General features: G+C 41.7%; 1 protein-coding gene across 5 annotated transcripts in view; it reads left to right on the forward strand.

The window, feature by feature from the left end:
• The first annotated feature begins 1,737 nt into the window (after window positions 1-1,737).
• ELAVL4 (ELAV like RNA binding protein 4) overlaps window positions 1,738-12,091 on the forward strand; it is a 62,222-nt gene continuing 51,868 nt past the window's right edge. Inside the window, exon 1 of one of the 5 annotated variants that reach the window (XM_058029896.1) lies at window positions 1,738-1,793. Coding sequence is in view for 3 of the 5 variants with exons in the window: in XM_058029893.1 (XP_057885876.1) it covers window positions 2,809-2,853 (45 nt within the window). In the remaining 2 variants the exon portion in view is untranslated. Of the gene's footprint in view, window positions 1,794-2,341; window positions 2,589-2,793; window positions 2,854-3,165; window positions 3,368-8,879; window positions 8,901-12,091 lie in introns of those variants that run through there. The other 4 variants (XM_058029895.1, XM_058029893.1, XM_058029894.1 and 1 more) reach the window with 4 other exon arrangements.

Below are 12,091 nucleotides of genomic sequence, written 5' to 3' on the forward strand. Positions count from 1 at the left end.
GGAAACACGAGAATAAGGTTGACTTTTTCAACAATAGGGTTCTGCCTTTGTCTTTCCAGAGAGAGGCCTCTGAGGATGCTTGAGCATTTGTTTTAGTGTTTCTCGGGAAGGCTGCGTGTGTGGGGTGCTTTTTGGGAGAGCGGTCAGTGTGCAGAGTACCTGGATTTATACATGGATAAGATTAGCTAATTTTTGAGAGGAGCAGCGTGCGATTATTGTTTCAGAAAAATGGCTGAATCTTGATATGCACAACGAATTTATAGTAACAAAGTAGGCTGAAGTTGAAAAGACTTAAAAATAATTTCTGGGTGCCTTCTGTGGTGTTATTAACCCCTGAAGATACCTTAAGTAAAAAATATGCACTACAGATCTAACTTTAATATTTGATGTATGTTTGGACAGGAATCTGTGGTAATATACTAGCTGTTGTAGCATTTTGATATCTGTGTGTTCAGTCTAATAGGTCACCTAAATTTGAGTTAGGAAATGTATCTTACAGGCTCCTTTAATCTATGTTAGTTTTTACTAAGCTACAAATGTGCTCAGAGACATGCATGGTGAGAGAAATCCTCTGCAGCCTTTCACATTGTTCATATTTTAATTGAATTCAGTGCTCATTCCACAAATCGATTGTATGATGTTTTTTAAATGTGGTTTTTCTCCTTGCTTGGTTTGTGTATAGCTGGATTTTATGAGCTTTGCTACATTTCATACGTTTTATTGGTGTGTTTAGTCTCTGTGTGTTTGAGTGTATCCACGCTTTAAAGAAATTTAAAATGTACTGAATGTCAGTCCCCAGCTTAGTAGTGTGGAGGGAATATTTATACTTTTTAAAAGATGAAATTGGTAGAACAATGATTTGATTTATGTGTTTTGAAAATGGGTTTTGTGGTTTGTAGTCAGGTTTTCTTTCTCTAGGAAAGAGCTAAGTGAGCTTACAATGTGGCCCATCCTAGCTTTCTCGGTTTTCAGTTCTTACATTTAAAAACGCTTTCAGTGGTACTGATTTTTTTATTTTTTAAGTATTTCGTTGTTGAAATTAATCTGTGGATGGTAAAACTAAATGATCCTATGTGTATCGATAGGGTAATACTCGGTTGCTTTAGTTGAGATAAATGTAAATTCAAGGTTTGTTGTAATTACAGAGTGTTAAGCCTGGTTATTTAATACAGAGCATGCTTTAGGAAAATACCTCTCGAGTCAAGAGAAAGAAATGAATGCTTCCTAACTTGAGAGAATTCTTACAGAACTTGCCGTGGTCGGAAGGGGGTAAAATATTGCCGTTGGAAGTGAAGTTTTGTTAGTTTGTCAGTGGCAGCGAGCGGAGGATTAATGAGTGTGCATTGTTAAGTTAAGCACGTTTCTCGAAGGCTGGAAAAGAAAATTCTTTTAAATGCCCAAAGTTCGCTGTTGTTTTATTTCCTGTCGAGCTGAAGAATAATGAAGCGAGGTGGCAAAATAATTCTGAAATACTACTGTCGTTCGGGGGGAGCGCCCGATAAAGAGGTGTCTGCTGTGCCTTAGACATTGTCAAGTGGCAGCAACATCAAATCCACTCCTTTAAAAATACGTATTTTAAAAAACCTCACCGGGCGGAAGGAAGGAGAGATGGGTTGATTATTAAAATCAATAGTACCTGAAAATAAATGCAGCTTTAAATGCACGTCAAAGTGCTTTTGTTGTGCCTTTAAGCCTAGAGGCAGATCATTAAATATGCATTTCTCCGGAAAGCAACTGTCGAAAAAGATAAGGTGGTTAAAATACGCCGGACCTGGGAGCGGGGCGCGCAGGAGGTAAGGAGATGTAGGCACTGGAGCATGGCCGAGGTACGGCACCGCCGGGCCCAGGGGTGGGAACAGGGGGAACCAAAAAAAAAAAAAAGAAAAAAAAATTAAAAAAAAAAAAAACGGGGCTGCGTGTTGTTTCTTCAACCGGGCCTTAATTACTAGACACAAGCAGCAGTTCAGAAATCTGGTCTCTGTTGTTGTAGAGGTCACCGCATCATTAACATTGTCAATCTGGCAGCGGCTAATTTCAATAGCACCTGATGTCGCAACGCCTCCCCCCCCACACGCACCACACACACACCCTCCCTCCCCCCCCCCCCCGCCGCACCCCCCCGCGCGCGCGGCGCGCTCGGCCAATCAGCGCGCGGCGCCGCTGACAGATGGTCCCATAAATGGCGGTAAAGGGGCGACGGCGGCCGCCAGTCGCAGCAGGGCCCGCGCCGCTCCGCGCGCTCCGCTCCGCGCGTCCCGCCCCGCGCCGCTCCGCGCTCCGCCCGCCGCCGGCGCCGCCGCCCTCCCGCCGCAGCACCACACTGAGACAACGAGATAATATACTTAGCTATTATTATTTATTATTTATTATTATTATTATTATTATTGTCGCTGCCGCTATTATTATTTTTTTAATTATCGATAATAATTTCTCGCTGCACAAACGTCTAGCAGTGTGCTTTGTGGCTCTTCAAAAAAAAACAAAAAGAGAATAATAATAATAAAATAATTCCCTGAAACCTTAGCAAAACCGTTAGAAGAGTTGAAGCCTTTCAAGACACCCAATATTTGCCATTAAGAATGGTTATGGTAGGTATTAGTAGTTTTAAAATCTGATCGTAGCGGGTTTATATAGAGGTAGATATAGAAGCTAACATACAGGTTTTCCCCGAATCTGCATCATTCTCAGTCTGTGTTTTCCCATGAATTTAGTTTTCTGCTACTGATCTGTTTGTACATGATCTCTCCCTTTCCCCCCCTCCTCCCTTTCTCTTTCCCCCTCTCTCTCGCTCTCTCTCTTTCATATTTAATGTCTGCGTATCCTTTAATAAAGGATGTACTTTGTCATTTTAAGGTAATTGCGATTTCTCTCAGAATAAAGAGAAAAGCTCATTTCTAATGCAAGGCTGGTATGTGGCTAACTGAAATGCAAAAGGAAGAAGAGGCTTTTTTTTTTTAAGGGTGGGGGAGAGTTAATTTCCACATTGACATTTTGGAGATACAAATGCAGAGCAAAATCCTTGGGGGGGGGGGAATGTTAAAAAAAAAAAAGCCTCGAGATTGGTAATTTTGTTTTTGGTGGACTGCGCAATAGGTATGGTAATTTTAAAAGAGGGTGATTTATATGAGCTTCAGTAAATGCTGCATATTGTATTTCAAAGAGTTTCCTGTCGTGACCTCATAAAAAGAGGAGGAGGCTTGTATGTGTTGCAGTGCCTAGTATATGTCGATTTTGTTGCATCGTTGGGCAGCAGCGCTGTAAGAAGGAATGTCAGCTTTTACATAACGCTCTTTTTGCTTTTGACTCTGTGAGGGGCTGTAAGGGTCCATCTTTGTGATCACAGATGGAGTGGAATGGCTTGAAAATGGTAAGTGAACGGGGAGAGCCTGCTCGTGGGGTTTTGTCTCGTTTCTCGTGTGCCTCGCGAATTTCTTTTGTTCAGGGCGGCGGATCGTGAGTCATAAAATAAAATTAGAGAGCCTTGTTTATTTTTTTTTTTTTTTTTTTTTTTTTTTCGGTGGGATATGTCTGCCTGTGCATATGTATCTGTACATCCATTTCCCGTGCCCAGCCGCGATGGCACTCCACAGCGTTTCCATTGAACGTTGCGTTTCAGTTGAGCGCGGATGGTCTCTGCTGACAGTCACGGTGTCATGGTACCGCGTGTGCCTGGCGGAGCGGGCGGCCGATGATGCCTTTTAATCTCCGTTCCTATTACACCAGCCTTAAATACAAACCTCATAATCGCCTCTAAAAATCCAGGTATCGCGTTTCCCATGGAGCCGGTGCTGTCGAGGATGGATGGATGGGTGGATGGATGGATGGATGGAAGCAAGGGTGTGTTTTTTTTGTGTCGGGGTGGGGGCTGGGGTTGGGGGGGTTGGGGGAAGAGAGCCGTGTTGTTTTTGTGCTTTTTTAAATGCCGGGAGAAGTCAAAGCCATTTATGTGAAAAATAGTATTTCTATTTTTAGCCCGTATTCTCCTGGCGGAGGAGCCCGGACGTGCTCATCTCGTCCCCTCTTTTGTGCTTTTCCTTACAGATTGTGCAAAATGGCATGATCAGACACACAACTGCGGGCACCGGGGCTGCGCCGAGCGGGGCGACCCGGGTGGGGGCTGGGGCCGCCCGCACAATGCCCGGCCCTGCTGCCAGCCCCGGCATGGGGGGCGCGGGGACCCCCCCTTTCCCCCCTCATTTAACGTTTTGCAGACTTTTGCCGCGGATATTTATTATAACCGGGGAAACAAAGCGACGGTCTTTTCCCATTCTTACAGGATTGTCTTTGTCTAGCTGCTTGTTTTGATGGGTGTAAAACAAATAAGATTAGACTGAGCAGCCGAACTGAAAGCGATAGCTGGGAGGAAAAGCCAATGAAAGGTTGCCGGGGAAACGAGCATAGGGGAAGCTGAGTGGGGGAGCAGGTGGCAATCATGTGGGAATACTGCAAACAGTGTAAAAAAAAAACCTAAAAAAAAAAAAGAAGCAGGGGCTACCTCGATTATCTCTGCTCTTCTTTGTGGCAGTCACAACTTTAATTATTCTTTATAAATAGGTGTTAATTACATTTCTGGCTCAGGCTTACAGTGATTTCTAGAAATCTGGTTTTAAGCATCTGTTCTTTCTCCTTTGCAAAAGAGGGTTATCTTTTTTTTTTCTTCCCCCTCCCTGCTGTGAAATTGTACGTGCAAAAAATTGCAAGGAATCCTGTGAGGCAGTATAAAAAAAAATGTAAATTATATTGAATGAAGTTGACAGAGGTATAATAGTGAACTCCCACAGCTGATAGCTTCTGCAAATCATTTCTTAGAATTTTCCAGCAAATGTCCCTATGAGAACAGTAGGTAGAATGAATTTACCCTAAGCAGTGATTTTGTGTTAAGTGATATTGGTAATTTTACGAAATCAGATGGTTATATGGCAGAATAATCGGTTCAGGGGAGTTCACCATATTTTAGGGTTTAGGCACTGAGAGGAATTGACAAAAATACTGAAATTATTCTTCTCTTCGTCTCCGGCCCCACCTTTAGCCACAGTCTCTTCTATATCTGCTGGAGCAATATCCACTTCTAGTGTCAGGCTCCTTGTGGCAACTCTACTTTTTAAACCATGGCTGAATATTTTGTTAATCTTGATGGTCTCTTAATTGTAGTGGCAAACAATAATGGGAAATAGCTGGTGGTGCTAGAAGTGTTAAAAAAGCGTAGTAGACTAGTAAGTGATAGACAGTAGCGTAAAAGATATAAAAATGTGGTTGCCCAGAAAACGTTCATCTATCACACATCAGGAGGCATAAGAAGCAAAGCAGGAATATAGAACACGCCTTTCTTTCTGTCTTTGGATTTGCAGATATTTTTACTTTATTCCTTTCTCTGGTGCAGGGTTACTTTGAATGCGAATTCAAGCGGGGATAGTAGTGCTTGGTTGAAATAAGAATTTAAAAAATTAAATACCCTTTTTAATTTGTTTTAAGTATTGCTTCTGCTGCAGTCCTTTCTGTGAAAAAGTGATTGAATGGCCCTCTGAAAACTGCACTGCTTTACAATGTAGAGGGGGAGAAAAAATCTTGAGGGGGTGTGTGCGTGTGTAAAATTCCGTATTTTACAGTCTGTGCATGTGCAGAGATGCATTCTGACATGCATTGTAGTTGTACGTGAGAGTAAAATAATTTTTCTTCTGTCCAAAACAGAGATACTGTGTTCTAAATCTGTTAACTTAGTCATGACAATAAATAAGGGTGCCTTTTATTATACACAGCTGCATTGTTTGTTTTAAGAGTCATCAGCTAGTAGTTACATTTTCATTTTCTGTTCAATTTCGTGTTTCTACAAAGATTTAAAAATAATGCAATCCTTGTTTTACGGTGCACGTGTTCCTGCCCTGATCTTCCTCTTTTCTTTGTTTTAAGATTATATTAATGAATACAGCCTGCATGTACATAGTGACATTTTCTTTCTGCATGTAAAAGATTGCATTGTAAATCTTCCTATAGAAAAAATAGCTGTTAAGTTAGTGAAATAGAATTAAGATTGCTAGTAATACTAAATGATGAAAATGTAAAACCTTTCTGTTGAGACAAAAAGATACAGGAAATGTCCTTAGACATGACATTTTTCTTTTTTTTTTTAATTGTTGTCTTGGTGTACTAGTCAGAAAGGAGGCAATCTTACAATTGGATACTGATGCAATGTGAATACCAGCCATCAGTTTAAAATCCTGTCCTCATGTACTCTGCTAATCAAGTTCCCATGTTAGATACAGGGATGCCTCTCCACTGGTGACTGGCTTGGTTGCCTCCTTTGCTTTCCTCTTCTTTATTAATTTTACCTTTTTGAGCTCTCTCAAAGTGAGCCCGAGCTGTTGTGACAAAGGATGGTTACAATGAGCTGGAAGGGGTATACTTAAAAATCCTATTTGAATGGGTTTGAAATAGTCTTCATCATCTTTATTTGGTCCCATTAAATATTGTGACTTTATTGAAAGAAAATCTAGTTGCATTAATCTTACATATATTTAATGGATTAATTTTTTTAAATAGTATCTTCTAACTTACAGGGCATGGGTTTTTTTCCTCAGCCTTCCTATTTGGTATGCTGGGAGTGTACTAATTAAATGCAGGTTATTTTCTGTGAGTAATTGTCATACTGTTGGTACATAACCTAGAGCCACTCTACACCCTGAGGTTTTTCAGAAGAAATAAGGTATGATTGCATCCCATATTCTGGCAGGGGAATTTGGGGTCTTCTTTGGGAGCTTGGACTTTGGAAATAATTTCAGCAAACAGCCCAGGCAAGAAATGGACAGTGGCAGAGAATATTGTGGTGAGAGAGATGCAGATAACTTGACAAATCCACTTGTCTGTTTTGGCAATCTGTGTCCTCTGGACACCTCATTTACATGCCTGGACACATCAAAATGTACATTTGTTCGTCTGTGGGACAGCTAACTGGATACACTCCGATGCACTGGCAAATACTGCAATGCAGTATTTTTTCAATGTCATTGGGGTTTTGGGGGACAAGTGGGCACAAACAGTTTTATTGTAAGTGAGGTGATGTTAAGAAGCATGGTACCTCTCTAAGGGATAGGCCAGATTTTGCAAAATTCACTAATCTGTGGTGGAAAGTCACCCCTCCCCCTTGCACTCTTCTTCTCTTGCTCTTTTCCTTTCTGTGTAGGGTGGAGGAAGAGATGGGTACGTGTGTATTTGTGTGTGTGGTTGTGCATGTGTATCTTCCTTTCCCAATTGAATGGATGTAAAGGAAAACGCTGGGATTTGCATGAGGAGGGAAAGGACATTTGTGTAAGGTAACACTTCCCAACTGTTTCTGTAAATGTCTAGTCACCAGCGGTCTAGGACTTGGTGCAACTTTAAAAGAAGACACATTTTTAATTTTCTAAAGAACTTTCTGAAGAGGAGGGCAATGTTGCAATTCAACAAGTATGACTGATAGATTAAATCCTAATAAAACAGGGTATCTGTAAAGGGTATCTGTACCTCGCCTTAGCCTTGGGGTATGTTTAACCATTTGAGATAATGTAAAAGGAAGAGGTTGGAGAAACTGATACTTAGAGACTCATTGCTTGCTTTTCCCGTGAAATGATCAGTCTTTACTTTTTTAAATACTGGAATATTTTAGGTGCAAGGGGCTTTTGTAGGTCACTAGCTTAACAGCAAGAAGAAGAAAGGGGGGAGAAAAGGTCTCAGTGTGTTAGAGGCAGTAATTGTATAAAATTAGCCATCTAGAAAAGGCAGGAAAGGCTTGCAGGAAAGAAGGAGGCACTAATATGTGAAACAGCACTGTGCTAGTCAGGGAGATAATGAGTGATAAATTTGAACTGGTGCAGTGGTGTGATGCCCATTAATTTCTCAGAACCTTGACTTTGCAGGTTTGTTACTCTGTTGTTCACACCTTTAATTATAACTAGTTTTGGATGATAGCTTGGGGCACTGGAGATGAGACCTTTTGTTTGTTGTTTACTCATTTAAATATTCAGAGTTTGCAATAGCATTGGAACATCAGTGTTAGAAATTACATACTCTCAGATGAGATTATAGTAAGAATGCAGTTAATTCTTGGAATTGCTTAACATTGTCTTATTTCTAGCATTTACATTGCTTGCATGAATTTATTACGAATTAGCTCAGCAATATTAGGTTGAGCTTTATTTTCTGTAGTGAAAATCTGTGTGCCCTAATGGAGCTCCTGATGCGTTATTGCTTATTTAGAGCCCCAAAAAGTAGGGAGGAAGTGGAGAGCCCATCTTATCTATTGTTCTACCCTTGACAGTGCCTTTCATGAGGACTCTCACCTCAATGGCTAAGAAAATCTGTACAAGTCAAGCAATGCTGAGAACCAGTTAGGAATTGTCAATTAAATGGGGAGAAAAGACAGCATATTATGAAAATATTTAAAATAAAGGATAGCTAAACCTTTGTGTGTCCTCTCTGGAAATGAGATGTAGTTGCAGAGTGTAAGATACCAACCTGGCTTTGACAATATTTAGAGGCATGATGTATAGAAAATGCTGTAGTACGCCTTCGTTGCTAAGGCACGCGCAGTTGCATCAGCAATGCTGTTGTGATGGGAAATTATTCGTCCTTGAATTCTGGGGGAAAATAAGCTTTCATTTATTTTGTTCTTTTAATTTTAAACTTCTCTAATTGCTATAAAATTCCGTACACTGCTGCTGGTAGTCTTCCCAGTCTGGAGCCGTGCGCCAGCGTGTTTTCGGCGTCAGGGCGGTGACATTTGGTGGCTTTGGAGCGCTGGGGACCCTTGGAGCTGAAGGTGGCGCGATAACGTGTGTTTGTTTCAAAGCAGACGCCCGTGACTATGGGAGGTGGCTCTGGCTTGCAGTGCTTCGAGAAGGTTCCTCGCGTAACGCGTCCGTGCCCACGTAAGTGATGCTGGCGTTGGCAGAGGGCAGCAGCGCCACTGGAGCCTCTCCGGTAGCGCCGGCCCTTCGGCTCCGGCCGCTCTGCCGTGCACCTGGCAGCGCTCGCCGAGCCGCGCACGGAGCCCCAAACCGCTTCCGCGGGTTCCGCTTCCCAAGGGACGTGCGGAGAGAAGGTCCCACCCGATCCCCATGTAGAGGCCCCTAAGGGTTGCTGCTGGAGCAGGTAACTGTGCCCCGGTCCTACCTGTTGGCCTGTAGTTGCATGCAGTCCCCTTTGGAGAGGCTGAGTGGTTTCCTGAGCACTTCCCAAGTATTTTCTGCCAGGCTGAGTGCTGTTGAAAAGCCTTTGTAGAGACATGAGGGATGAAGGACGTGTGTCCTTCTTGCTTTTCTTCCTTTTAAGAATCTCTCATGGTTGCATTCTAGAAAACCAGCAAAGACAACAATTTACTCAGAATTTATAATTGAAGGAGAACTGCCTCCTCTTGTAATGTTATGTCTAATTGCCCAGCAAGGACGTGGAATTTCTGCTACTGCTGGTCAGGACAGTTGCTAGAAGTCCTTGTTTCTCTACTGTTCTTTACAGCAAAACTGGCGTTTGTGAGTTTGGGAATTATTATTGCTAGACAGAAGTTCATTGGAAGGCTTGACAATGAGGATTTTTTTGGTTAATACATGGATTAATTAAAAGACTCTTCATGTCTATGAAGTGCTTGGTGTGTGTGGAAGTCAACCTGGTTCTAGTAGTTCTGATTAGAGGGTCATAAAAAACTACATGGGCAAAATACTAACAAACCTTTTTAAAGAGTTGAGTGCTGATCTGGAGAGGAGGCCAGGCCTTTTTTCAGTCCCCTTCAGCTGATAAATAGACACCCGTAGTCAGCAGCAGTTTAATGTTAGATAACATGAAATTCATGACTCAACGGCATGAAATAACCCGTATTTAAGTCACTACACTGTGGTGGAGTGTTAACACTTTCTGCTTTGGGGATCAGAGGTATTTGGAGTATTTGGCTTTTCTGCCTGCCTGAAGGGTTTATAAATGTGACTGTTAATTGCAGTACTTGTATTAATCTTCTGTTGGTCCTTCTTAATCTTTTAATGGTGGTCGGTGACTTTTTCCTTTACTATGTGCAGAAGATCTTGTGGGCAAAGATGTTATTTCTGTAATGCACAAGGCACAGTCACGACTCCGTAGAAGTAATAATGTATGTAAATAAATGCTTCTTAAATAAAAATAGTTCTAATATATCTTTGTTCCAAATGAAGTTACTGGCAGTAGATGAGTAGGGGGAAGTTGATTTTTAGCAGAAAGCATGAATACTGGAAATTCTTCCTAATATGCCTGTGCAAGCTATACTGTGACAATGTTGCTGTCGATTCCCTTCCTGTGAGAGCAGCTGTTCAGGGAATTAAACTCTTTGCTTGATGCGGAGGGTCCTGAAAAATTCAGTGTGCAGCTACGGTGGTGGCTGTGGCCATTTTTAGTGTGGCCGTTGATAGGAGCTAACTCTGATCCAGCACAGTAGCATATTGTTCTTTAGCCTAACTGGGCCAGGACAGAATTATCATTCTGTATTTCGTGTGCTCTGTGAGAGATTCCGGAGAGCACTTCAGAATTTGACATTGTGTTTGATAATTTATAGAGCACAGTTTATATTTAACTGTAGACATACTAATCCAGGGGAAAAGAGTAGTGTATTTTTAGAATCCTTTTTTTATTGTCTGTGCTTGTCATCACCCAACTACTGAAAGAAGTGCTCGCAAATGTAAATGCTCAGATAGAAATTGAGTTTAATTTCCATCGTTAGGCTTTGCTAAGTGCACAAGTGAATGTTACTTGTGTGATGTTCTCTGAGGTGATCAAGGAGCTTTGCAGCCGTGCGTAGCTGATGCGGCTGCTGGAGGAGCAGTTCTCCTCCAGCATTTCAGCACCAGGCTGGACCAGGACACTGGGGCTGAGTGCCTCCATGGCCAGGGTGCTTGGCTGGTGTGGTCGTTTTAATAGTGACAGTGTGACTTCTGTCACCAGCCTGTCTGAGGTGAAACGGATGGAAGTGGATCCAGCTCCAGGTTTAAAGCGCCTGCCTGTGGCCGCTGTGTGCTTTAAGGAAAGCACAGCCAATAGAGGACAGTAACTTGGTTCCTTTGGCTTTTTTAATACTCAAGCATTAGTTCCTGTGTGTTTAGGCTCTTAGGACATTTCCCCCTGCTGATCTCTAATAGTGGATGTTGTATTTCCAGTTACTTTTTGATGTCTAAGTGAAATGTCATTTGTGGGGCTTGGAGTCAGCTGGGGTGGTCTATGTTTCCCCCCGTCCCCAAGCACCTGAGCCTGAGCAGGGACTGAGCTTGGCAGGGCTCCCATTGGGTGCTTGAGCAGAATTATTTGAACCACTGGTTTGTTATCTATAAGGTCTGCTCAGCTTTTGAAGAGGAGTTTTGGTACATTTTTAATTTCTTGCTGTTCAGGGTATGTTTGTTCTTTTACATTTATTAAGGAAGGTGTTTGGTTTGGCCTGTGGCATGCTTCTCTTCTGTAGTACAGAGATTAATAGTTTGTCTAGGATAGAAAATAAGGATCTGTCAGCCTGACCTGTGACAGATATGTCCTTGATATTTTGTCCTTTATTGATGAAGAATATATTCCTAATCTCTAATAAGTCTTTGAGTTTAGCATAGATGCTTTCATGCATGAGATTGTTTGAATTTAAGCATTACTGAGATATTTATCCCATGCAGTACTTTAAAACTTACTCATTTAAGCCATTTTGTAGGTAGCTTTGTGAGACCATCTGAGTAAACAGCTACCTCTGTTCTCTCAAAGGTGATTTCTGATTATTTTGCTCCCAGAAGCTTCTCAAACTTAAAATTTCTATTATCCACTCACTTTCATTAAGATGGTGATGGCATATTATTTTCAGTAATTTATTGTAACTTTATCTAACATAGGTATGTTACAGAAGTAAGAATGCTTATGTTTTATGAGAAGGTTATTTCCATAAGCAATGCTAGTGTGATACAGAGCTGTAGACTAGCAGGTGAATTGTGGTAAAGATGTAAATTTCTTTGTTATTTTTCATCTGGTTAAGTTTTAAGAGAAATACTGATAGCTTGCAGCAGGCAAACATTTCTTATGATGGAGATAGGACTTAGCTGAACATCATAGTTTCTATTTTGGGGTCTGTCTC

This window comes from Melospiza georgiana, chromosome 9 (genome assembly GCF_028018845.1).
Source record: "Melospiza georgiana isolate bMelGeo1 chromosome 9, bMelGeo1.pri, whole genome shotgun sequence".
In the NCBI taxonomy this organism is placed as follows: domain Eukaryota; kingdom Metazoa; phylum Chordata; class Aves; order Passeriformes; family Passerellidae; genus Melospiza; species Melospiza georgiana.